Source organism: Prunus dulcis, chromosome 5 (assembly GCF_902201215.1).
Source record: "Prunus dulcis chromosome 5, ALMONDv2, whole genome shotgun sequence".
Classification (NCBI taxonomy): Eukaryota; Viridiplantae; Streptophyta; class Magnoliopsida; order Rosales; family Rosaceae; genus Prunus; species Prunus dulcis.
The window spans coordinates 13,319,777-13,344,638 of NC_047654.1; the positions used below are offsets into that span (position 1 = coordinate 13,319,777).

The 24,862-nt window shown below is 38.8% G+C and overlaps 4 protein-coding genes and 1 long non-coding RNA gene across 8 annotated transcripts; 1 reads left to right on the top strand and 4 right to left on the bottom strand.

The window, feature by feature from the left end:
- The first annotated feature begins 5,635 nt into the window (after nt 1-5,635).
- On the top strand, nt 5,636-6,570 carry LOC117628414. Its single transcript, XR_004585950.1, has 2 exons — nt 5,636-6,104; nt 6,262-6,570. It is a non-coding gene; the product is annotated as an uncharacterized LOC117628414 (long non-coding RNA).
- Nucleotides 6,571-6,653: 83 nt separating this feature from the next.
- On the bottom strand, nt 6,654-11,486 carry LOC117628413 (protein PLASTID TRANSCRIPTIONALLY ACTIVE 10-like). 2 transcript variants are annotated; one of them, XM_034360868.1, is made up of 12 exons: nt 10,689-11,486; nt 10,379-10,438; nt 10,238-10,267; nt 9,938-10,011; nt 9,638-9,719; nt 9,419-9,492; nt 9,221-9,287; nt 8,953-9,045; nt 8,671-8,847; nt 8,535-8,585; nt 7,831-7,982; nt 6,654-7,366 (listed from the first exon to the last, which is right to left on the bottom strand). In XM_034360868.1, exons 1-12 carry the CDS (start codon nt 11,412-11,414, stop codon nt 6,931-6,933), a joined length of 2,022 nt encoding a protein of 673 aa, XP_034216759.1. In that variant the 5' UTR covers nt 11,415-11,486; the 3' UTR covers nt 6,654-6,930. The 2 variants fall into 2 exon arrangements, with proteins under 2 accessions (XP_034216759.1, XP_034216760.1); XM_034360869.1 differs by lacking the exons at nt 10,238-10,267; nt 10,379-10,438 and having other exon boundaries at nt 10,689-11,472.
- Nucleotides 11,487-12,045: 559 nt separating this feature from the next.
- On the bottom strand, nt 12,046-14,963 carry LOC117627740 (lysine histidine transporter 1-like). Its single transcript, XM_034359969.1, has 7 exons — nt 14,809-14,963; nt 13,865-14,248; nt 13,129-13,522; nt 12,903-13,008; nt 12,694-12,785; nt 12,510-12,578; nt 12,046-12,392 (listed from the first exon to the last, which is right to left on the bottom strand). Exons 1-7 carry the CDS (start codon nt 14,961-14,963, stop codon nt 12,294-12,296), a joined length of 1,299 nt encoding a protein of 432 aa, XP_034215860.1. The 3' UTR covers nt 12,046-12,293.
- A 759-nt stretch (nt 14,964-15,722) lies between these two features.
- LOC117627739 lies at nt 15,723-19,186 on the bottom strand. Of its 3 annotated transcripts, XM_034359966.1 has the most exons (8): nt 18,397-19,185; nt 17,856-18,020; nt 17,517-17,615; nt 17,325-17,426; nt 17,086-17,202; nt 16,867-17,007; nt 16,399-16,725; nt 15,723-16,208 (listed from the first exon to the last, which is right to left on the bottom strand). In XM_034359966.1, exons 1-8 carry the CDS (start codon nt 18,904-18,906, stop codon nt 15,915-15,917), a joined length of 1,755 nt encoding a protein of 584 aa, XP_034215857.1. In that variant the 5' UTR covers nt 18,907-19,185; the 3' UTR covers nt 15,723-15,914. The 3 variants fall into 3 exon arrangements, with proteins under 3 accessions (XP_034215857.1, XP_034215859.1, XP_034215858.1); XM_034359968.1 differs by lacking the exon at nt 17,856-18,020 and having other exon boundaries at nt 18,397-19,186; XM_034359967.1 differs by lacking the exon at nt 17,325-17,426 and having other exon boundaries at nt 18,397-19,186.
- A 1,675-nt stretch (nt 19,187-20,861) lies between these two features.
- Nucleotides 20,862-24,218, bottom strand: LOC117627715 (glyceraldehyde-3-phosphate dehydrogenase, cytosolic-like). The gene is made up of 12 exons (XM_034359923.1): nt 24,133-24,218; nt 23,994-24,017; nt 23,785-23,885; nt 23,512-23,627; nt 23,301-23,400; nt 22,627-22,773; nt 22,471-22,531; nt 22,281-22,378; nt 21,997-22,139; nt 21,729-21,812; nt 21,391-21,480; nt 20,862-21,240 (listed from the first exon to the last, which is right to left on the bottom strand). The coding sequence occupies exons 1-12, from the start codon at nt 24,134-24,136 to the stop codon at nt 21,189-21,191; spliced, it is 1,020 nt and encodes a 339-aa protein (XP_034215814.1). The 5' UTR covers nt 24,137-24,218; the 3' UTR covers nt 20,862-21,188.
- Between the last annotated feature and the right edge of the window lie 644 nt (nt 24,219-24,862).

Here is a 24,862-nt window from a genome sequence, read left to right on the forward strand (position 1 = left end):
CCCCAGCCGTGAAAAGCTAACGAAGGCGAGGATGCTAAGAAACCAGAGAATGGTAATGGAGGTGTTGCGAAACCCAGCCGTGAAGGAGCTAACGGAGGCGAGGATGCTAAGAAACCAGAGAATGGTAATGGAGGTTTTGCGAAACCCAACTGTGAAGGAGCTAACGGTGGCGGCCATAATGGGAAGCAATCTGAAGGTGGCAATGTTCCTAGTAATGGGAAGCCAGATGGTGGAGTTGTTGCTGGTGATGAAGGAGGAAACGGCGCTGGTGCGACAGAGGGGGCCGGAGAAGGTGGAATTCTCGAGAAGCTTTTGGAAAAGCTTCATGACATATTTGGAGGTTAATCGTGGAAGAATTTTAGAAATGACAAAAAATATAGGAAAAAAAAAGAGGTTATGAAGAATGAACAGTAGTGTAATCGGTCTGTTTTTTTTTTTTTTTCTTTCGAACACGAAGAATACTGTAATCAGTGAGTGAGTGAGTCATGGAGAATAGTCACAAAAATTTGCATTTTACACTCTGTTTAAATGATTTTCACTCTGTTTTTGTTTTAAATTATTTAAATTATAATCACTGGAATGACTTTGGCCATCCCCAATGGTGGCCTTACCAAAATCAACCAAACCAAACCGCGGATTATAGCAAAATAGCAACACGGCATCGGGGAGCTCGAACGAAGCTCTTTTTGTCGGCGACCGCGCTCATCGGCGGCGGAACGGCTGCGACCGTCGTCACCTCCGACGACCCCGCCATGACTCTACACAACCGTTAACCCGGGCCTTATTAGCGACGCCATGACATCGCCTTCGGTACTCTCACTTCTTACAGGTTCACGATACGTGGTCGTTTTAGCATTACATTCAGTCGAGCATTAAGTGCCTTAGCCTTACCTTTAGCTTAATTGTGAATTTTTGTGTCGTTTTGAAGTTAGTTGCATCGGATTCATTAAACTTAAGTGAAACTGCTTAGATTGTAATGGAGTTTCAAATTTATTTGTGGTTACATTAGCAGATTTTTGCTGAATTTGATCCTATTCCAATATCAGTGATTCCCTTCTTTAGATTACAGGTAGTTCTTTGGTAGTAATCGTTACTGTTTTTTCATTCTTACTTTCATGAAGAGGTGGTTGATTGATGAGATGCGTGAAAGTTTACCTTGGGCAAGTTGCTTAAATGTCTCACCCTTGATGGGCTTCTCTGTAAACTTGTAGAGATCTGTCCACATTATATGTCAATTGGTCTAAAATGTTTATATGTTAACAAGTTTTTGTGGCACAAAACGCTTTTTTTTTTTTTTCCCTTCGTAATGTGCCCGTGATAGAAAAATCCATGGGGACTTTGGGCCTCATCTTAAGATATGAAGTAGTTTTCTATCGCTGCACATATGTCATTTGGTCACACAACTAACTGCCAGCACTTCAATATACATGCCAAAAGTTCCAATCTCACTCTAGGGCAATATATCAGAGCAATCCTAATAGTTTACAGAGAAGTGAAACTTTTTACAAACCAACACTTCTGTAACAAGGAGGCGCGGAAGGCAAGATGGCCCGGTGGTGGATTTCTTGTGCACAATACAGCCTGGGGGCGCAAAACATTTGAAAATGTGAGTGGACAAAAATAAAGGTTCATAAAATATTCTAAGAATATACTAACCCCCCATTGTAAAATATAGTTGAGTAAAACCGAATATCTAAACTACCACTGTATGTTATTGTGGACTTTGGACCTCATCTTAAGAACTGTAAGTACCACTGTAGTTACTTCTCTTAGACACGCCCTGACTAGTATCACCTATATCGAAATGCTATGTACGGAGTTCACTCCGTAGTCTGCCCATTATCCGACTGGGGCAGACATCACCACATCACCAAAGTTAATCAACCACTAACTGATCACAATATCTCGGATGGAGGCCTTTAACCCCATCGGAACCAGGTGATACCTCTTACTTCCAATCTTTACTAGTGGAACACAATACTTAAACGGTTGGAACCTTTTTCTTATATTCTGATCTAGTCATTATCCTCTATCTAACTGTAAAAGCTCTTGCATCAACACAATCTGGTAGGCTCATGGATAGTGCTCACTATCAAATGCAGTCTTAACCACTTGCCACGTAATGATTAAAGATTCCGGTATCGCCTTTTAACCGAGTCCCACCAATACCCTACTATTCTGTGGAACAGCCATGACCTCCATGATCTGCTCCATTCCTTTCAATCCATTCCTCATTTACTGCTGGGTACTACCATTCATCAAGATTTGTAGCCCTCTTACGGATGAATCTCTGGGTTACTTAATCTTGGCTAAAGCCTGAGCTAACAGCTCCAAAGTCTACTGGACAATAGGATCTCCCTGTGTACTAGGTATAATAGATACGGCTTCTAACGAGCCTCTAATGAAAGATTACTCTACCGGTTCAGATACTGATGCAAGTCATGCCCAATTTGGGGATCCCATCCCCTTACGTCGGCACAACTGTCTAGTTTTCCTACGGACACCACCACCATTAAGGCCCATCTGTCCTGTCACGGACGCGGATTTGAAAAGAAAACGAGAATGCACAAAGTGCAAAGTCTACAGGAAGTGAAACCTTGCTCTGATACCAAATTAACAGGACCCGAATCAAATTCCGCTTTGGAATTCGAGTCGAACCCGGTGCGTGTCCAACACTTGGCAAATGTCGGGCACAAAAGACCTATTTTCCCTTTTTCTTAAATTTTGACTTTGACTTCTACCGAAATTTCGGCAGAGTCTCCCCTATATTTCGTTCAATCCCAAAACTTACACCTGTCAAAACGAGCATAATTGTCCAAACAACCAACAGCCAGCACTTCAATAAACAAGCCAAAAGTTCCATTCTCGCTCTAGGGCAATGTATCAGAGCAATTTTGATAATCTACGGATCACTTAACTGGTTTACATACCATCACTTTTAATCCAGAAGGCGCGGAAGTCAAGATGGCCCGGTGGTGGATGTCTTGTGCACGCTACAGCCTGGGGGCGCAAAACAATTGAAAGTGTGAGTGGACAAAAATAGGGTTCCAGAAAATAATTTGCGAACATAATAACCCCCACTGTAAAATAATAGTAATAAAAGCTGGATATGTAAAGTGCGCTTGAAATATGCTAAATGTAAAGCATTCACACATATATAGATAATATAAAACATATTCAATGTCGAGAAAACTTGCATAAAATCACCGTAATTAATCCTTGCATAAAAGCACTGAAATCCAAAATTTGCATGAAAGTACTGAAATCAAGCCTGCATAAAAGCAAACTTTAGTCAAAACACTGTAATCAATCAAAACTACCACTCGGATGTACCCCTGTAATTCCGTCAATTCCCCTGGCAGGTCTCGGCGACACGCAGTCTATCCGAGCCGCAAATCCTGGCAGGATACAGGGGACTATAGTCAGCCTGATCCGCTGGCAGGTCTCGGTGACACAAAGTCGACTCGAGCCGCTCTAGCAGGATTCAGGGGACCGTAGTCAGCCTGATCCGCAATCCTGGCAGGTCTCGGGGACACAAAGTCAGCCGAGCCGCAAATCCTGGCAGGTCTCGGGACACCAAGTCAGCCGAGCCGCAAATCTGGCACTCACGGTCCGAGCGTCCCCGAAACTCGTGAGGCAATGTCAAGTGCACTGATAGAACTGAAAATAGACTGGATGTCCGTAGACATCGGTCTAACTGAGGGTAATCACCATAACTGGGTACATGGTGGTCTTAAAATAAACTATTTTTGGAAAATCTGAGAAATAACTGAGTTTTGTTAAATATAAAGCTGTGCTGCTATTTTATCTGATACAAGTCTCAACTCTGCTTTCTATCACTTTTTAGCATGCTCAACTAAGCAGCATAGGAATAAAGATATTTTACGGCATAAATCATGCTCGGAAAACATTCCATAAAACTTATTCAAATTCAAATAATGAAATTCATTCATATAAACTTATTTATATAAAATCAATATAAAATCATTTATATAAACTCATTTATATAAAATCATTTATATAAACTCATTTATATAAAATCATTTATATAATTCATTTATATAAAATCATTTATGGAAGAAAGTCCACTCACTCCTGGTCCGAGCTAGCTAGGCCTCCTGTAGGTCTCTTCTGCAGGTCTGCCTGGTCACGGATGCCTGGGTAAATCATCAGGAATATTTAATTAATAAAATTGCTCGGTATAAGATGTTTAAGTAAAACCCTGTCCCCCGACTCTAAAAGTGCGTGCACTAACTTTAAGGTCATTTTTCTGCCCACTTAGGCATTTTAGATGTTTAACATCGTCTGAAAAGACTCGAGACTTTACTAAGCGATAAACTTCCACCTTGGTCAATACGGAACCCCGTGGGGTCCACGACCTCCAATGACCAATATGAGAGTTCCTCTAAGTTCCTCACGTTTAAGGAACCATATCCTGTAATTTGGTCTGAAACTGACGATCGGATTGACCACGATCGTGAAATTATACAATTTCCAAACCCTAGCCCCAGGGTTTGCGATTTAGGAGTATCCGGAACTCCGATTCACAATCCGTCGAATCCTACACGGTCCTGAAATTATTTGGAACAACATATCCGAAATTGAGCTCGATCCAACGGTTCGGTAATATTGAACCCGGAAAGCGCACAATATGGAAAATCCGTTCGGGGCTCAAACGGAATCCAAATTAAGATCTGCGAAATCCTACGCGCTCGTGACAACACAAGGGTCGCAACAAGACACAGTGCCACTGCACTACCCTCACCCACGCACCCCAGCACGCGCCGGCAGCGATGGGTGTCTAAAGCGATTTCGGCTCGCCGGAAAAACTTCAAACCACGGCTCCAAACTCCTACCCTAGGTAAAACACCATATTTGGAGCCACTTTTGTTCTTGGACCTACCCCAAAAAGTGGCTAGAAGTGGCCGAAAATTGGCTGAAACTTCAATCTCAAAAATTCGATTGCTACACTACAAATCGATCTAATCCGACCCAACAGGCAGCTAGAACAGCTCGAGAGGTTCAAGATCCATACCTGGGTCGACGGAAATGGTTGCCGGAGGAGGGAGATCGGCGGCCTTGAAGTTTCGGTGAGTTCCTGTCGTTCTTTCGCAGTTTCCAGCCAGCACAGGTTGTCGGCGGGCGTGGGATCGATCGGCGAAGGAAGATGACTCGATGGCGTTCGAACGCCACCGTTCCCGTAGCCGGTGGTGCCCTGAGGCGGCGCCAGCGAGCTCTGGAAGGTGGCGGCCAGTTTTCGGGCGAGAGGAGAAAGGGCTGGCTGGTTTTATAGATTCAACTTCGAAATATTTACGGTTATGCCACTGAGACTCTTTTGACCATAACTTTTTCATTACAACTCCGATTTGGGCCCACTACATGTCTATGAACTCGTTTCACCCCGCTCTACGCAATGGTGCAAGCGGAATTGTCAAATTCCTTCTCGATCAAAAAGTCACCTTTTTCTTAATAAAATATTATGAGGGCAAAATTGTCTTTTCGCAAAATAAAATATTCCTTAATTTATGAATTTTTTATTTGGGTTATTACACATTAGGCCCGTTTGATAACCATTTTAATTTTCGTTTTTAGTTTTCATTTTTTTGTGCCATGAGTATAGAGGAAAAAGAGGAGATGATGGGAGGGAGGAATAACAAAAACTGAAAACTGAAATCTATTTAAAATTATATTTATTTTCACTTTCAAGATTTTGTTTTCCCTTTTGTTACTCCTTCCTTTCATCTCTCGCTCAACTCATCCTCACTCTCATTTTCCTCTATACTCAGCATTAAAAAAAAAAAAAAAAAATTAAAATGGTTATCAAACGGCCACATTAATTAATTAGTTTAGGTTTTCATATGGTTATGCTGCTGACATCAATATCTCTATCTATACATAATAACAAGCTAATATTGAAATCTAATATAATGTTGCTATATATTAATGGAATCAGGTCCTAGTTGCCCTCTTGAGGTTGTGGTGAAATACCCAGACGGAGTTCGTAAGGTTGTTCAGATTTTCACAAAACTGAATTTCCAAAGGATAACAAGGATGCTGATCCTGAGGTACCTGACTGCAACGCATGGGTTGAGCTTGCCGTTGAGGTACATACCTGCATTCTACTCACTACAAATAAAAAAAATAAAAAAATAAACAACGCTTGCTTGGTGTGATTGATGCATTGCTATTATTTGTTGCTCAACATGGCTGATCTGGATTTAAATTTTGAATGAAAATCTGATTCTCTTTTTTTAACCGCAGGCAACGCTTTTTGAGGGGAGTGATAGTTATTATAGTGAATATTTCCGCAAAGCCTTAATGAAATATTGTGGTGGTATTGAGATAGACTTTGGCATGTCAAAGAAAGGTTCGACTTCTACTAGTAAGGTTCAAGATTAGTTCAAGATCCACAACTAAAACTAGATCGAAGTCTGACACTTGTGATCAGTGAGAGAGAAAAGAGATTTGATAGGAATTATTTCTGTGTACTGTACTAGCTGAAATTTTCAGGCTGCGTATTTAATATCCCAACCCATCGTTTATATGGTTTGCGCATGTAGCCTCTTGTTATTCTTTGTGTGGTGGTAGAAAATCTTAAGCCTATTGCTTCAAAGTTCCAATCAAATGGTTACGACTAACTACTAAAGAATCCATCAAAGAAAAAGGAACATATTTGTAATTCCCAACATAAACTTTTGCTGTTTCTTCCCCTTGTCCTTCACATTTTCCGTAATTTTAAATTTTGGGTTACAGGAAATGAACGGCATTTAACAGGACCCCAACCTGATTCCTCACAAGATTGGGAAACTGTATGCTGTATATGCTATATCTCCTAGCAACAAAAATGGGATTAGCCGCGGGCAACTCTGCTTCTCTCTTTTATACCAACTACTGTACAGATAACATTGTTCCACCTTAGCCATGTACCAGTTATAGACCTTCTTCCTCAAACATGCCTTCATCTGAAATTCTTGAAGATTCGGTGCCATTAACATGAGGCTGGTCCGACAAATCAACCTTGGTTTCATTTAAGAAGCTGAAATCAAAGTCATCGTCGTCATCATCGTCTTCTCCGCTTGAATCTTCTTCATCGATTTCTCTTGGTTTTATTCCCTTAGCTTCTCTTTGCATTCGTTGCTTGATGCAATCGTCATATGACATTTCATACCAAACAGTGCTCTTTCCCACAATAGCTTTGTTATGAGCATCTGTCAGCCGCTCTTGCTTGCTCTTCTCTGAGTTCTTTGGTTCTCCCCAGTAGTCATACCGATACAGAGGGTTTGCCGGGTCATATTGATCCTTCCCAAAGTAACTGGATTCCACATACCTTCCTGGCTCTTCAAGTGGTAGACCAAGAGCTTTGCGGCTGCAGAGAAAATCATAACAGTTACTGCATACAGCTTCCGTGTGGGTGTGCATGTGTTAGTATGTGCATGGTTTGTGTGAGAGAAGACAAAAGTGAGATTCAAAATCATAATCGGGCAGCCCAGAAGAGAGTTAATATGATGCAAAGTCACACGACATTGCGGGATTACCAGTCTAATTGCATTTATCATATTATGGAATCAAAACCATGATAATGTGACTGACCCGCTTATCACAGGCGAGGCGACCATCGGTTCCTCTATGCTAAAGTTTGACTATGTAATTAAATACTTTGGGACAATTCACTCCCCAATTTAGAGTAAATAAAACAAGAAATTTCATGAGGGTCAAGTCAGAAAAACACATTTGATATTGAATATCCACAATGGGGGAGTACCCAAAACCTAAATGATTGTAAATTTCTGACATAAAGTAAAAAAAATATAGGAACACCGAGGGCAATACCAGCTTGTGTCTCTGATCAGAGCTTCTGTTTCCTCAAAGGATCTGCGCCAATGTAAAAAGTCATACTCATCCATTTCATCATTACGTCTCATATTAGTAACTCTGTATTCCTCTCCTCTCTCTTTTGCTTCCCTTCTTAGTCTGTTGCGTAGCTGCAGGAAAATAATAAAAACAAATCACAAAAAGGGATAGCATTCTTTTCTCAGCTAAGATTCTTATGGTCAGAGCAAATACATGCATCCCATGCACTCACAACATCTGAGGGTAATACATCGCTGGCTGGCCACAGCATTTTAAATTTCAGAAAATATTATATATCAAACCTACAGAACCTCCATACATTTTTAAAACCATCAATGGCGACCAAACTATAAAAACTGTTTGGGAGCCAGGCATTTATTTCATATTAAGTTAGAACAAACAATAGCATATAAGAATCAATATTCAGAAAAATGCATTTTAATAAGTGGAAAATGGATGGAAGACACATAACATAAGTATCAGAAACAGATAGATTAAGTGTGACAGTGCATGACAATATTCATCAAAGAAAAGACACAACAGTCCCATCTTCACATCAACCATCAAAGAAAAACTGGAAAAAAAAAAAAAAACCATGACAAAAAGTATAGATAATATTCAATACAGTGCTTGAACAAAGATAATACAAGAATATAAATGCAACAGGCAGGGGAACAGCTGACCTCGCGCTCAGCAAAGGCAGCCTCCAAGTCGAGTTCTTTAACGCTAGTTTTCTGCAAACAAATATGAAGAACAGTAAGTAAATGCCATATCATAGATTCATCTAACAATATACAACGTCACAGGAGAAATGCTCACCAGAATCACTTTTGGTATCAAGGTTTTCTTATAATAGGCTTTTGTATATTCAACACTATTTTCTTCATTGAACTCTTCAGTATCAGTCAACTCTGATAGTTTTTTGCCTTTGTATTTCTCCGGATTAGCCTCCAAATCATTCAAAATCATCTGTTCAGCAACATGTATCTGCCACAACTGCATCAAGACAATAATGAAAGTCAAATGGCTATAGTGGTCAAAGTGGAAAGTCAAAATAAATTGAAGGGCAACATAACAACATTTCAGATATCAAAGATTTACCTTATCAACATAAGGGTGATTTGACAATAAAGGTTCCTCTACTGGTTTGTCTTTTGGATCCTTCCTGGGTACAGGAGGTCTTCCACAATCACGCTAAAAAGTGAAACAAGCCAGATCAAAAGCATAAGCATATGCTGATATAAATACTAAGACCTAAATGCTCATAGAGTGCTGAACTGTAAGAAAATGACTGAAGGTAAGAAACTGAAGTTATAATTGATCTAGGAGAAAGGTACAAAAAGTGGAATGTTAGAGGAAAAGCACACACCCGCAATTCATCTGGATTAGTATCCTCATCACGATGAAATATTGGCGAAAAGTCAAATCTGTTGAATCTGGAAGTGTCGATGGAAATTTAGATTTTAAGAAGCAAATAAGACTGAAGAGAAACTGAAACTAGAAGCATGCAAAAACAGAATTGGAAGGTGGAGGAAAGCTGTAAGTCTGTGAGTATAGAAAGACATACATCAAATGGTCTATGTTAGGATAGACAAAACGCATTTCAATAGGAAACCGAAAACGGTACGGATCTCGCTTTGCCTGCAATACAAAAATTTAGTAAGAAAAAACCCACAAGAAATGTAACAAAGCTCAATCAGCAGTAGTAAGTAGCAATGTGCCATGAAAAATAGGATACGAAAGTAAATAAATAATAGAAATAGAGAAACTGAAGCGCAGAACTCACCAGAATTTCAACAATGACAGGCATACCAACTTTTATGTGATGACGGATCCAGTACCAATCATTATTTTTTATAGGGACCCAACTGACAGACATCAACACACATGAATCTAGCAGGAAAATTTGCATTGAAGTACACACTCTGGTAAAAACATTTTTTTTGTCTTTCCAATTTATTGTCACTGTATATTATTAGCTGAAAATGGAAGTGGAAGATAAGACTTCCAGCAATGAATATAGCACGTCCAGTTACAAAAACACTTCAGTAACACTAAACAGGACAAGCATAAAAATGATAATTACCCATCATATACACCTCCAATGTCCACAAATGCTCCTTGATATAGATGTATAGCTGTCACTTTTCCTTCACAAATCTGCATTAGCATTTTCCACTGTGTCATCAACCATTATATTACCAAAGACACACCACTTACAGTTCTTACTTTTAAGAATTCTGGACTAATGGATCTAATAATGAAAATGGTCTATACAACATAGCATTCTACGTGTAAATGAAACATAATTCATCATCTCAACATTCTTTGGGTGAGATTTAAAAGTTCACTTCCAGAAACGCTATAAATAAAGTAAATTACTTACCTGTCCGGGATAATAAAATGGAAGTTCATACTGCACAGAAAAATGAAGACCAATGTCAACATGTTTGGGTAATTCAAGTAAAACCAAAATGGAGGGGGAGGGGAGGGGGGAACAAAACGAAAGATCACAAAGCCATCATACCATGCCCTCTTTGTAGTCCTTGCCTCTCTTCCTCCTACCCGGATGGTAATCTTGGTCATACTGTATGTCATTGAAGAAAAGAAGAAGCATAATTTATGGCCAAATTCAACTAATTACTAATTATCGAACTTAAAGAATTAATTCATTCCAATTAATAATTTTTTCACCAAGTTTCCAATTTTATACTCAAATGTGCTTAAGACAAACTTGAGCCAAGAAATTCAAAAACAAATAATGCAATAGGTAACGAATTAACAACAACAAATAACCAAAAAACGCAATGAGATAAAAAGCTTTAATCTTTGCAGACCTTATACGACTCCTCTTCCAATCGATCCTTATTCGCAGCGACCCATTCCTTGTACTGCTTCAAGAACACCTTATACCTATCCAAACACAAATCATTAGTCTCCGTCGTCGCCTCTCTCTCCAATTCCTCCAATCCAACCCTCACTGCCTGCAACTTATGCGCTTCTCTTATATACTCTAGCTCCTTCTTATCAACCTCCCAATCCCTCGGCGGCCAATCCCTCGGTGGCACGTGTCGGACGACCAGCGGGGCGGCCCAAACCGTCTTCAACGGCTCCGGTATGTTGCCTTTGATCTCGAACTGTTTGCGATAATAGTCGTCTTCGGTTAGGCCCATTTCCTCCATTTTCTTCTTGCGGTAACTCGGTCTGAGCATTTTGAAGGCCTCGATGGCCTCTGGGGATTGGAGAGCGACTTCTTCGCCTTCGTTCAAGCTTTTTCGCGCGAAATCGGCCTCGGGCGTGAGGACCTCCTCCCATGGGGCCCACCCGCGCTCGACCCAGTTGCGCTTTCGGGCTTCGTCTTCGGTTTCTTTGTCTTTTGGGCCGAAGTTCTCGAGGAAGGTCTCGTCGACTGGGAACTCGTCTGAGCTAAGGGCCTTGGGTTTGGAGAAGCTAAGGGGACGCCATTGGAGGTGGTGGTGGAGCTGCTTGGGGTGGGGCTTGGGGTTAGGGTTTAGGGTTTTAGGGAATGTGAAGAATTGGTGAGGGGTTTGGAGGACTTGCATTGCTGTGAGAGTGACTGAGGAGGGAGTGCATGTGAGAGTCGAAGCTCAGAGTGAGAGACTGTTCTTTTGGATTTGTTGAGTGGATAAAGTAATTTCTTTTTTATTTTTTCTATTATTTAAATTTTTTTTATTTTTCTTTGTCTTAATTTATTTTTTTAAAAATAGTTATAAAATAAAAAATCTCATTATGCTATTTTTTCAGTTGACAATCTATTTTTGCATCACAGCTTTAATAGAAGTGCGTCTAACTAATATAAGCGGGGCTTACATGGGCTAATCGTTTTAGATATGGGTGCAAGAAGAATGTTACGGTCAGTTGTTTACATGAGTATACATATATGTAGCACGGTTTATGATACAATTATTTTCTATTTGTGATAATCTCACAGATTTTAGGCATTTATCCACGTTTTACATGAAAGTTCACATGACTATATCATCAGCAATACCAAAAATTTGTGAACTTTAGTTGATGTATGGCAGTGATTATATGAACATAAGTATGATAAATGTAGTATTATATTTTTAGATCATGCATTTGATATTTGGAAAATCCAGTAACTGATTGAAAACCAATAATTGAAAGATAGACTGATATTTAGATTGAGTCTCTCTCTCTCTCTGTGTGCATGTCCAGCAAACAAGCAAGCTATGAACATCATCTACTGAATAAACAAAGGAGGTCCTATTATTAAAAACAAGTAAAAGGATATGCAGAGAGATAATAGCTAACCCTAAACCCTAAAAACAAGTAGAAGGATAATAGCTAACCCATCAGCCATGGCTGTAACCTATCTCATCACATCAGTCATAAACTAATTACAAAATCTGTTATGTAAATTTGAACTTGGATTCTCCCTTCTTGCAACTTGTCAAGAATCAAGAGTAGAATTTGAAATCCTTGGCTTGAAGTATGATGTTCTTCAATGCGCCGATTGGAGATAAAACCATCAATAACACTCCAACTATGATGCAGAGCTATCATTTGAAACCAAAAAACAAAAAAACAGCATCAAATTAGTAGCTGTAAAAATGGAAGGAAGAAAAGAAGACACGCAAACAAAAAAGTTGAACTTCAATTTCTTGAAAGCTTACCCAATTAGCCCACCAAGAAAGGCCAAACTTCTTTGGTTTGTACATGACAAGCCACATGACGCAAGGGAGCTGCAATACAATAAAAAGAAGAAAAGTTTATATGTTTTAATTTACATGGGAATTGCAGGACCTCTTGCTGTTTAAGAAACTAATGCAGTATGATCATATATATATGGTTCCTTACAAAGTATGTTGTGGGAGCAAAAGCAAATCCTCCAAAGAAACTGAGAAGCCCACCAAAGAAAGGGAATGTGATTCCGATGAACAAGGTGAATGCTGCATTCGGAAATATGAGTATCAATGGTTAATAAATGAAACTACACGTTGTTGATCGCATCTCTAACAATGTTAGAATGCAGGGATTAAGTAAAAAGACGGGGAAATGCTAATTACCAACAAATGCTGTTCGTGTTAGGAAGCGAAGTGACATAGATGGCTTGAATTTCATCATTGTTACTAGAAATGATTCCAGCATGTCAAACACTGGCATTGCAAAGACCTACATGAATGCATTACCAAAACTTGTTATCCATGAAGAAAACAGAAGAAGAAGAAGTAGAAGACGATTAAAAATCAATAAAATTTTTATGCTGATGATAAATTTAAATAAGTATTGTACCTGATAACTTCCAATGACATGTATAACAACAAAGAAATTAGCAAGAGCTATAAGCCAACGAGGCTTCTGCAACGATATGAGGATGTTATCTTCGACGTTGTTTCCAAACACCCAGTAACCGATCATAGCAACAGGGAAATAGCACAATGCGACCACAACATAAGCAATAAACACACCCTTCCACATGGGTTTTTTGGAAGGCTTTTCTGGTGTAGAAGGAATTGTTGCTTGAATCTCCAAAACCACGTTGTGCCCAGCAAAAGCAAAAGCTACATTTCCCAAAGCACTAAAGAAGTTGAACACATTTCCTGCAGTGCTTGAAGCCTTGGGACCATACTGCACTTCTGGATCAACCCCTTTGTGCACAGAAGCTGTCCAAGCAATGGTAGAGTAGCTGTGGAATAGTTAACAATTAAAAACAACATTGACTAAAACCAAATTCTGCAGATTAATTTGTAGCGAGATGGAATTTGAACTTTATAATTTAACACTAGAACACTTGGAACAAGCTCTCTTGATGAATCTTGGGGCCTATTTAAGAGGTTTTTCTGGATTTTTAATGATTTTCTTTATGTGTTTCCAACAAAGCACTCCTAATAAAAGTGTTTGATGAACTAAAATCACTTTTAACAGAAGCACTTGCAAAAGCACCCTTATTGAAATTAATGTTCACTTAAAGATTCATCAAGCAAAAGCAGTTGCCCATATCTTAAAAAAAGAAAAAAGAAATATGTACCTCAAGGACATAACAGCAGCAGCAAGAGAAACACCAGCTATGGAATTGAAGCTAGGGAGGTGAGAGAGAACAAAGTGGACAGAGGCAAAGATCATGATGAAGTAGGTGGTTTTGATAGATTTGCAATTAGGGCACAGAGTATCATGAATCTTCTTGATGGAATTGCCACCTGTAATCATATAAACTATGCACACTCCACATTCAACCATTAATTGTTGGGGCACCACAACCCAAAGCCCAAGCTTTTCTCCAAAGGCATGCTGCCCCAACTCATGGTACCTATCAAACCTCTTCCCTGGCACAATTTCATGCATCTCTACCATCTGCCATAAGGTGTACAGAGTAATAATCCATGAAAGAACCAGCACAGCAACTCCAGGGCCCCTAATACACCAAACGCAATTCAGTAAAATGCTATAAAAGTATATATATGATTCTATCATTCTGAAATTTTACATATCAATATGACAACAAACACATAATTCATTAGCAGGGAAAAGTATCTTCCTTCAATGTTTTCTTTTTGGTACTAATAATATGTTTTATAGACCCGTAACGCTTATCAAAACAGCTTGTAGGTCAAGTGGTTTATTAAACCACTCGTAATATCGTCATCTTGAACATATTAGTGAAAGCATGTGGCTTAAACCCATAATACACCAAATCCAATTCAGTAAATTGCTGTAAAAGTATTGTATAATTTTATCGTTCTGAAATTCTATATACATGAATATGACAACAAACACATAATTCATTAGCTGGGAAAAGTATCTTCCTTCAATATTTTCTTTTTGGTACTAATATTACCCTTTATAAACCCGTAACGCTTAACAAAAGAGCTTGTAGGTCAAGTGGTAATATCATTTGTATATAAATAAAAACCCCAAAACAACGTCGTATTGAACACGAAAACAATGTAACGAAAGCTTGCGTGGGTTACTTACCATCCAAGTTGAGACATGGCATAGGGGAGGCCAAGCACTCCAGCACCAACCATGGCAGTGACATTGTGGAAAGCAGAGTACCACCAGTTTGCGTTCCTTGATTTTGTGATGGGAAGCCAGTCATTGATATCTTTTGTTTCTTGACTTTTTTCCATCTTTTTTCAGGTTCAAATATCACAAGTTCAGTTCACAATGGCAGCTATATATAAGTGATAACACAAGATAAACTCCTTTTTCCGTATTGAGATAGATACGTAATTGGATTATGAGACTCTTGAGTTTGTTTCCTTTCTTAATTTGGACTTTCGTATTGATTGAACAAATTTTAGCCGTCCGATTGATTGCTCATATATTTTTGAAAGGTCTGATTTTAACCTTTTGATTTTTACTGTAAGAAACACACCATTAAATTCGGTTAATCTTGATTGTTTTTTACTGAAACTTCTTCGGATGGAGTCATTGTGCGACTGAAATTCTTGTTCCAAAATCTTTTATCACGACTGTCTTGGGACAGATGTCAAGTGCTTAATATTTGTAATTAATCCTTTTCCATCGAGAATTTTGATTTGAAATATGTAGGACCGCATTATAATTAATTATTAGGCAAAGATCTTTCCTCAAAGGAAACAAAGACGGAAACTAAACTGTTTTAGAAGACGAGATGCACGACCTAACCCAAGTGTTTGTTGCAAGTATATCTCTTTCTAGTCATATGCATTAAACAATCTGAGGTGTCAACCCCTGTTGGTGCACTTTACATGCCTCTCTCAAGAATTCAAGAATGCGAGTTGCCAACCACCGGAGAGGTTCCACTTTCGACAGCCGCCCACGCGCTGAAATGTAGGTACGTAAAACCTAAGTATACTAATCACGTGGGCAATTGTTCCTAACATTCGTAACAAAAACTCTGAATCTATTGCAAAATTCGGGAATTTTATATCCAAAACTGAAAACACTTATGTAGTTTATCTGATGCAATCAAACGTTGTGTTGGTTAGAAATCAATTGCCACCTGAACAACTGAGTAAATCAAAATGAAAATTCTATACAAAGTTATTACTGTGGTTTACAACGGAGTGAAAGCATCCTGAGAGAAACAAATTGTGCTAAAAAAGCATTCGATTACATAGCAGGAGACCACCGGAACTAATTCTCTGTTGTTGCTTCAACCTTTCTAAGAGCAAATCATCATTCTTCTTAAGCTGGAGATACTCTTCCATGTCAAAGCACGAACCAGTTGATCCACTGAGGCGTGATTGGCACTCGTAACTACCAGATCCTCCAGTTTTACTTCCTGCATCTTCCATGATGTTAATTGACAGGGCATCAATTATTCCAGGGCTCCAACTTCCGCGGCTGCTAGCCGATTGATTACTTTGCTCTTGCGCACTGATCACTCCCTGCAAAACAAATTTTAAAGAAAATTGAGACAAGATTACAAGAAGAGAAAACCATGAATGAAGATAATGATAGTAAGGTCATCAGCTTCACAAAGTAAGCATGCAATACTAGTCAAAAGGGACTAGACTTTATAATCCAAAGATGAGCTATGAAGTACTCTAACAAGCATGGTTAACAAGCGTGTATTACCTGAGCACTATTATCCCATGGTAGAATTCTTGGGATCCCTGGTGGCTCGGTCTTATTCTTGCATCCGATAGGAGTAGCATCATTACTAGTCTCCCACTGCAACCAAGGCAGTACAACCCCATCCATTGCAACAGGAAGAGGAGTCGACATAGCTGGATTCTGAAAAGTTTCGGTCTTTGTTATTCCGCCTATACTCGAACTTGTATCACTCCTTTCTCCATCAATCGATGATATATCTGTGTCTTCAACATTTGAAATGAAGTCCTCAATATATCTTTCTGCCTCCTCAGTCAGTCGCTTAGAAACCCTACCTCTGTCATTACTCCTCTGCAAAAGTGAAATGCAGAAGTTATTTACACAGTCACAGAATCAACTTACCAGTCCCTCAGAAAAAAAAAAAATTTAATAATTTCTACGACAAACAAAGTAACATGCAAATCCTGCAGTGTATATCAGACAGAATGGTACCCTTCTGGTTCGTAATGGTTTGTCTGCACCAACAATGTCGTTTGGCTCAGGAAGCAATTCTTTGACAATCTTAGAGAGCTCCCTACTATGTTGTTCCTCCAGTACTATTTCAGCTAATAAATCTTGTTTTCGTTTTTCTGACTGTAAAAACCGATAATCAGTAGCCAAACTTCTTCAAATTCAAATGGTGCAAAGTAGAATAATAAAGATTATTAATACCTGTTCCAATTTGGAAGAGTAATTCTTCCTGATTGAAGAAACTGCCTGAAGTACATCTTTGCTGTCAGAACGTAAATCACCAGCTGCTGAAACAGTGGGTTTAGTTTTCCCATTTGCCTGAATAAGATAACAAAGGAACCAAGTTTAGGAAGCATAAGACAGGAGCAGAAAATTCTAAAATCACAGAACAGAGATAAAATGAATCGGCAACAAAGATGTAAGAACACTATAATGCAGACAAGTTCAAGTTCTGTCCGAATCTCTTCCACAGCATGTCTAAGTTCTTTCCGCATTGCTTCATAAAATCCACTTTTAACATCATTACCAACAGGGTGCTCTGCCTAAGGGGTGACAAGAAAATAAAAAGAAACGACTAAGATAAAAGAACTAAACTGAGGTGGTTCTCATAACATAAAGTTTTAAAAATATACCTTCTTCTCTGAATACACAGCTCGGATAGTCTTCTCAACCCCATTTTTGTTGGAATAAGCATCCCTCCCCTCATCATCAGTTACAACCGAAGACTGGCTCTGAAAGGCCCAAACAAATCATCTCAAAACATAGTTCACTTCTGAAAACTATTCTGACGGGAAAACAGTAAATGACAGAATAAGAAAATATCAAAGTTCAAGAAGTTCAACCCCAACCATTAGAAATGGTCTGTCCAGGAGCTTCTTTTATACCAGACTTCAACTCAGTGATACCAAATTCAAATAATAATAGACAAAATTTCAAACAATATAGGCCACAATAAATGGAGAAAGACTTACAGAGTAACCATCATGGCACTTAAAATCTTTCTGGCTAAGAGATCTTCTCAATCCTTGTCTATAATTTGAATCTGTTGACTTGCGGGACAAGGGTGTCTGGTTGTTTGCACTACTTAAGTTCTTTGACTTAGCAGTGCTGCGATTCTGGCTGTGGTCTAGATCACTCTGCCATTCCGAATACAAAATAAAGCAACAAATAAATGAGTTGGAGAATTTCTCTAATCTGACATAGCTAACATGAATCGTTTAATTCAACAGTGCAGGATTAATATATTATATCAATGTCATAAATCCCAATTCTCTCTAATGTTGAATAGCATTACAGTCTATGTAATGAGGCTAAAAGATCTTTCATTGCACATTCAAATTGTCGTTTGCAAGGTTCTCTGAGCAGTAGGTTATGCTAATTTGCAATAGCATATTTTTTAAGCACATAAGGCAATAGTATCTATTATCCAAACGTTTTTAACTATGTGCATTCAAATGACAAAAAAATCTAAATGCAAAGGGAAAATAAAAGGAGAAAGACACCAATTCTCACCTCGGAATCGCTCATCTGATACCGAGCAACAGAAACCGATCGCCTTGGCCTCGAATTCCCCTTACTTTCCGAAATTACCCTTCCTCCACCTGAATTATTACTCGCACTGCCCCTTACATCACCACCACCACCTACTCTCGAGCCCTGCCTCGAAACCGACCTCCCTCTTCTCTGCGACGCGCTGGAAGCAGGTGTAGCTTCGGAACCACGCGCAACGGAGCGGCCTCGGTCGCCGGAGGTGTCGAAGAGCTCGATGGCGAGGTCGTCGAGGCTGATCTCCGGGAAGCCCGAGCCTCTGACCGTGTTCACGAACCTTCCTTTGGGAGCCGGATTTTCATCGAAGTCTTCAACCTTCGGCGTCCGTTCCGGTAACCCGCGCGAGAAGCAGCTCAGGCTCCGAGAGCGCCGGTGAGACGACTTCCGATTAGATGAAGCCGAGTCTTCGGCCGGAGCCTTGGATGCTCCGATCGGCGTCCGCTTCGTCGTTGATTTGAACGCCGAGGTCGCCATTCGCGATACAAATTGAACAAAACAAAGAAAGTTGATACAGAGAAATTATAATAAAAATAGATTGATTTATATATGGAAGGTGAAGTCTAGGGTTTGAAGGTAAGCAATTTGAGCATTCTCAAGGAAAACCATGGATTTCAGATACGGTGAAAGAGAAAGAGAGATAGAGAGAGAGCTCACGAGGTAGCTGAGAAGGTGATGTGAGAGTGAGTGTGAGAGAGAGAGAGAGAGAGAGAGAGAGAGAGAGAGAGGTTTAAAGGAGGTTAATGTGGAGGGGAAGATTGGCGGATAGATCGAAAATTAAGCAGAATTTGAATGACGGAACTGTTATGATACGGACTTTGGATTAAGCAGACACGTGGATTGGGCCGGGCATTAATTTCCATCTTTGAATATTTCCTTCACGGGCCTTTTTCTCCTTATATTTCTTTTTTACATATTTATCTTATTATTTTGACGGCCTTTTTTTGTTACTATTTTGACGGATTGTTGCACTTGTCAATTTGCGTGTGAATTAGTCAATTTTTTTTTTTTAAATAGTTTGAATCCTTTATTTGCAGATTTGAACGGAAGAATTGAGGGTGATCTACTCAAATAACTCCTTTTAAACACATTATTTTGACTTGCTGGTTTTGAAATTTACAGTTCTAACTTTTTGGGTTGTTTGGTATTAACATTACCTTAATATAAAATTGTCGAGTTCATGGTGAAAAATTATGAGATATTTAGTGATATACCCATTTCTAGCACTAATATTATAAATAAACCCTACACAATTGAATTCCTATAAACAAACCCAAAAAAAACCCAAAAAATGATAGCTAGCCTTATTGAATTTAATATTGATTATTAAATTACTTTGATACCCTATTGAGTGCTTTGGGTATTTTTATGAGATTTTGGGGTTAGGCTTGTTTTAAGAAATTGATGGCAGTTTTGTAATTTATAAGAAGTTAAAAGTTTTTTTGTTATGTTGTAAATGGGCTTTGGGTGTGTTTCTAAAGTCCATTTTATATAGGGTATTTTTATAATTTGAGCCCCCATATTGGGTATAATAGTGAATCTCCCAAAAATTATAGGCCAAAACGGAAATCTTAATTAATAGAGAGTTTGAAGTTCAAGTGGTTAAAAACAATTATCTTTGTACTCGAGGTCAACTCAAATTCTCCTATCCCAACATTGGTTGTATGTAAAAAATTAAAAATAAAAAAAAATCTTATTTAGTGAGAAGCAAGCTAAAATCAAACAGGAAACAAAATACATAAAGAAGAATGCTAAATACTTTCCCTTTTTGTTTTTCTTATTCATTTTATACGACGTGTATTGAATGAAGGTATCTAGTCTTTTTTCTTTTGGGTTGAATTGGGAAGGTATTTATTCTTCTTTTTTGGTCGAATTGGGAAGGTATCTAGTCTAGACTTTCCTGAAAAACGTTTTTTTCCAAATAATTCTACGTCAAACTTCCGTCTAAAAACTTCCCAAAATCACATAATTGATTTTTCAAAAAAGACTTTTCCAAGAATTGAAGTACATTCATTGTCTACTATACTGTTCAAACTAATTTCAAATTAGTCGTTATGAGTCACACCTGTGATACTAGTTCAATTTAATTAAAACAGAGAAGTCCAAGCTAGGCCGATTCACCAAACGAGACATATAGCTAATTGAAAAGAAACAAACATTTGAAGACATACTGTGGGTAGATTTGACCGGTAAACCGACACCCATAATTCAATCCTCTCTATCGTGTTTGGGCGACCCAAAACAAGATGTTGGTTTGTCTCCATAACGTGTAATTCTAAATATAAATTGTGATTGAATAGGGCCGTAACTAACTACCAGACTCTGTTCCCGTGTTGCTTCCTGTGTATATATAAAAGTCAATTGTTTTTAATTAGGGGAAAGGTTGTGTTTGTTTCAAACTCGTTTAAACATTTTTAAAAAAGAAATTCTGATGAAGATTGGAAAGAGTACTTTTGGATTTTGGAGGGGCTGGGAGAGAGGGAGAGGGTTATAAAACATGAAAAAGTCTGAGCCAATGGGTATACAGTGAAGAACATAATCAGGCACAGAACAATCTCAAGTCCATCTTTTAAAACACACATGGGGAGAAACTCACCACCCCTGATCACACCGAAACCTAAATAACTACCACTATTCCGTGTTATTCATCTTATTTTCGAACACTGCCTTCGCTATTGACTAACATGAAGGCTACACCAATATGCATAACTCCGGTAACACACTGCATCCGATAGAGAAGCAGTCAAGAGTCTTGCTGCCTAAGCATGATCAACAGATGCGATGTAGGAAATCAAGTCGACAACACGAGAGCTGCAATAGCATCAAAGCAAACAAAATGAGAACACAGAAAATTACAAAACATATGAGCATAAAACACGATGCCACCGGGCTAAAGTAGAAGATCATCTAGAAAAGGATGTCATGTGAGACTGAATTTGAGACATGGTGGTGTTTAATTACCTGTATCCCCACTCATTGTCGTACCATGAGACGAACTTGTGGAAGTTATCATTCAGAGCAATTCCGGCCTTTGCATCAAAAATGCTAGACCTGCACAATTAACATAAGGAAAAACCACCCCCGTTTTAGTGTTATATTACAAGGCTGGCGCAGCAGTTGACAGGTGTGAAAAACAACGAAGATAAGGATTCGACACAGAACTTCTATCAATCACCATCAGAAACCTTTTTTTTTTCTTTTCCATATCTTACAGAAAGGCCCACGTCCCAAATGTATGGCCATTTCATCTCCAAAATTATGGACAGTCATTTAAAGGACTAATTCATATTCCCATGTACCTGCTGTCCCCCACAAAGTCAGTGGAAACCACATCATCTTCAGTGTAACCCAAGATTCCCTTCAGTTTTCCCTCAGACTCCTCCCTGTGAAGTGAACCATAAAATATATTACAAAGTGAAAGAGAACAAAAAAATCAAGCAGATAACATTATCAAGACACAGTTTTGATAAGATTTTGTAATCCACCATAAGTTCCTGACCGTAAAATAAATTGGTTGGACAAAGAATTATCTAAAATATGAACAAGAAAACTCTTCTCTACTCTTACTTGATGGCAGCTTTGACTTCATCATAAGTAGCTGACTTTGCCAGCCTCACGGTAAGGTCAACCACTGAGACATCAACAGTAGGAACACGGAAAGACATTCCCGTCAATTTTCCGTTCAGATCAGGCAGCACTTTACCAACAGCCTTCGCAAGAGAAGATACATAATGAGTTACAGAACTAAGAGTACAAACAGTCGAGAAGTAGTCAACTATTGAAACAAAAAACAAAGAAGCCCATTATCATATATGGGAGGGTCTAAAAAAACCATCACATGCATTTTTTACCTTTGCAGCTCCAGTACTGCTGGGAATGATGTTGAATGAAGCAGCTCTTCCACCTCTCCAATCCTTAGAAGAAGGTCCATCGACAGTCTTTTGGGTGGCTGAATCATAGAAAACAGAAAAGCAAAATGAACACTTGAAACATGGAAGAAAACCTGAAAAATTGGAAAGCAAACTACAACAAAGAACCCACCAGTAATGGAGTGAACGGTGGTCATCAGACCCTCAACAATACCGAACCTATCATGAATGACCTACAAAATAATACAAGAATATTACTGTAAGACATCAAACTCTACCATCAAAGAATGCCTTACACATCACCATATAAAATCAGATAGATATGAACCTTTGCAAGGGGAGCAAGGCAGTTGGTCGTGCAACTAGCATTGGAAACAATATTAAGATCTGGCTTGTATTCCTTCTCATTGACACCCACAACAAACATAGGAGCGTCTTTGCTGGGGGCTGAGATGATAACCTTCTTCGCTCCACCCTGATAGTAGAACAAAGAAAATACACTAAGGCAACTAACCACTCATGACCACAATATATTTACCCAAGAAAACGGCAGATAAACATAAGAGAATCCCCGAAATCATGTTTGGGAGAGCAATCATAAATCAGTAAACAAACCAATTTCTAGCATGCACCAACTCCTAGCTTCAATACTTGAGAGGAAACACGGAAGGCTCATCGTAAACTTGAGGAACTACATGCTATCCCCACCATAACCACCCGGTAACAAACAAAATCTTGACACTGATATAACCTACCAATCACATTCTGTAGGTTAAAAATACCACATTTCAAATTCCACAAAGTTGCAAAATTAACAACATATTACTTCCAAACCTTCAAAAAGCCCAAAAGCATAGATCGAAGCTAGACTGAAAACCAAGAATTAAAAACTCAAACAAAATAAGGCAATCCCAACAACGAAAACAATGATATGACAGCTTATGAAGATATCACATAACATAATTAAGTAAGCAAAGTTGAAACCAAATATAAGTTGCAAACCTTCAAATGGGCAGCAGCCTTTTCCTTATCGGTGAAAACACCGGTTGACTCGACAACATATTCAGCTCCGCTCCCAGACCATGGGATCTCATCTGGGTTCCTATAAAAAGTGATGCGAAGCAGAGTTATTTAAGAAATAATTCTTGTATTCTACTTGTATCATTACTGGTAAAATGGAATATAAAATTTATCCGCGGATCGCATTATATACCTGACAGCAAAAATAGAGACGGGCTTGTCACCAAAGAGAAGGGTGTTTGCGTCCCTAAGCTTGACATCGTTATGCTTCCAGCGACCGTGCACAGTGTCATAGTTGAACATGTAAACCTGTTCCACCAAAAACACAAAAGCAGAACCCATACTTGATTAACTAATCTGACGGCTAAAAACTCTGATCAAATGTCTTTTCATGATCATGATCATTCAAAGAAAAAAAAACATGAAAAATTTTAATACAAAGGAAAAAAAGAAAAAGAAATAATGCCATGTAGTCGCCGGTGATGAAAGGATCGTTAATGGCGACGAGTTCAATATCATCTCTCTGCAGAGCCACTCTGGCCACCAACCTTCCGATCCTTCCAAATCCTAATTTTCAAAAATAATACAAAAACATAAATAAAAAAATTATCCCACATGCATCAAATTGAGAAGAGAAAAAGAAAAAAAAAAAGGAAGCGGGAAAATGGAAAATACCGTTGATTCCGATCTTGATCTTCCCTGTAAAATAAAAATTAAACACAACTGAGATCAGTTCAAGGTCGCGTATAATTTAAATCGAATAAAAATGGGACGAAAATAAAAAGGAATCCGATAATATTATCAAAATCCTTACCCATGGTAGCAGATTGGATAAGAAGCTTCGAGAGAAAAATGGCAGATTGAGAGAGAGAGAGTGTTTAGTGAGAAAAGCAAAGAGATGCGATAATTGAGGATTTTAATATACAAGGGGTGGGGGGCGGCAATGGGAGACCGAAATAGCCGGTTACTGGGCCATGGAGCATGCTCCGCTGGCGGGCTATGACACTTCGTGCTGTGCCTACGTGGCTTTACCGTGAGCTCCGATCAGAGGACACTGTGGAAAGAGAGACTCGAAAAATTCAACTGAGCCGTTGACTTTGGGCGTCAGGATGTGCCGTCATGATTTCGAGCTACGCAACGTTGATCTTTGTCGGTTTCGCGAATCTCTAAGGACCTGTAAATTGTAATTCTTTGTAAGGAAAAAAAAATAATAGAAAAGGACGGAGGTGGTTTGGTTGCCACGTCAAGTTTTGGGACTATTGGTTAAAAAAAAATTTCTTCAACAGAACGATACGTGAAAAAATTATGTCACGTATCATTGTGTTATTGGTTGCTATCCTCATTGCGTAAAAATTTCTCTCCGATTTGATGTGGGGCAGGTGTGTGTTCTGTTTTCTAATATTGTTTCACTTATTTATTTACTATATTACTAGTTGATTTTTAAATATAATGAATTAAATCGATCCCAACGGAACAAATCTAATTGCGTTTTTCTAATGTAACAAATGTCACACTTTAGTCTTCTCTCGATACTTGTTCTGAGA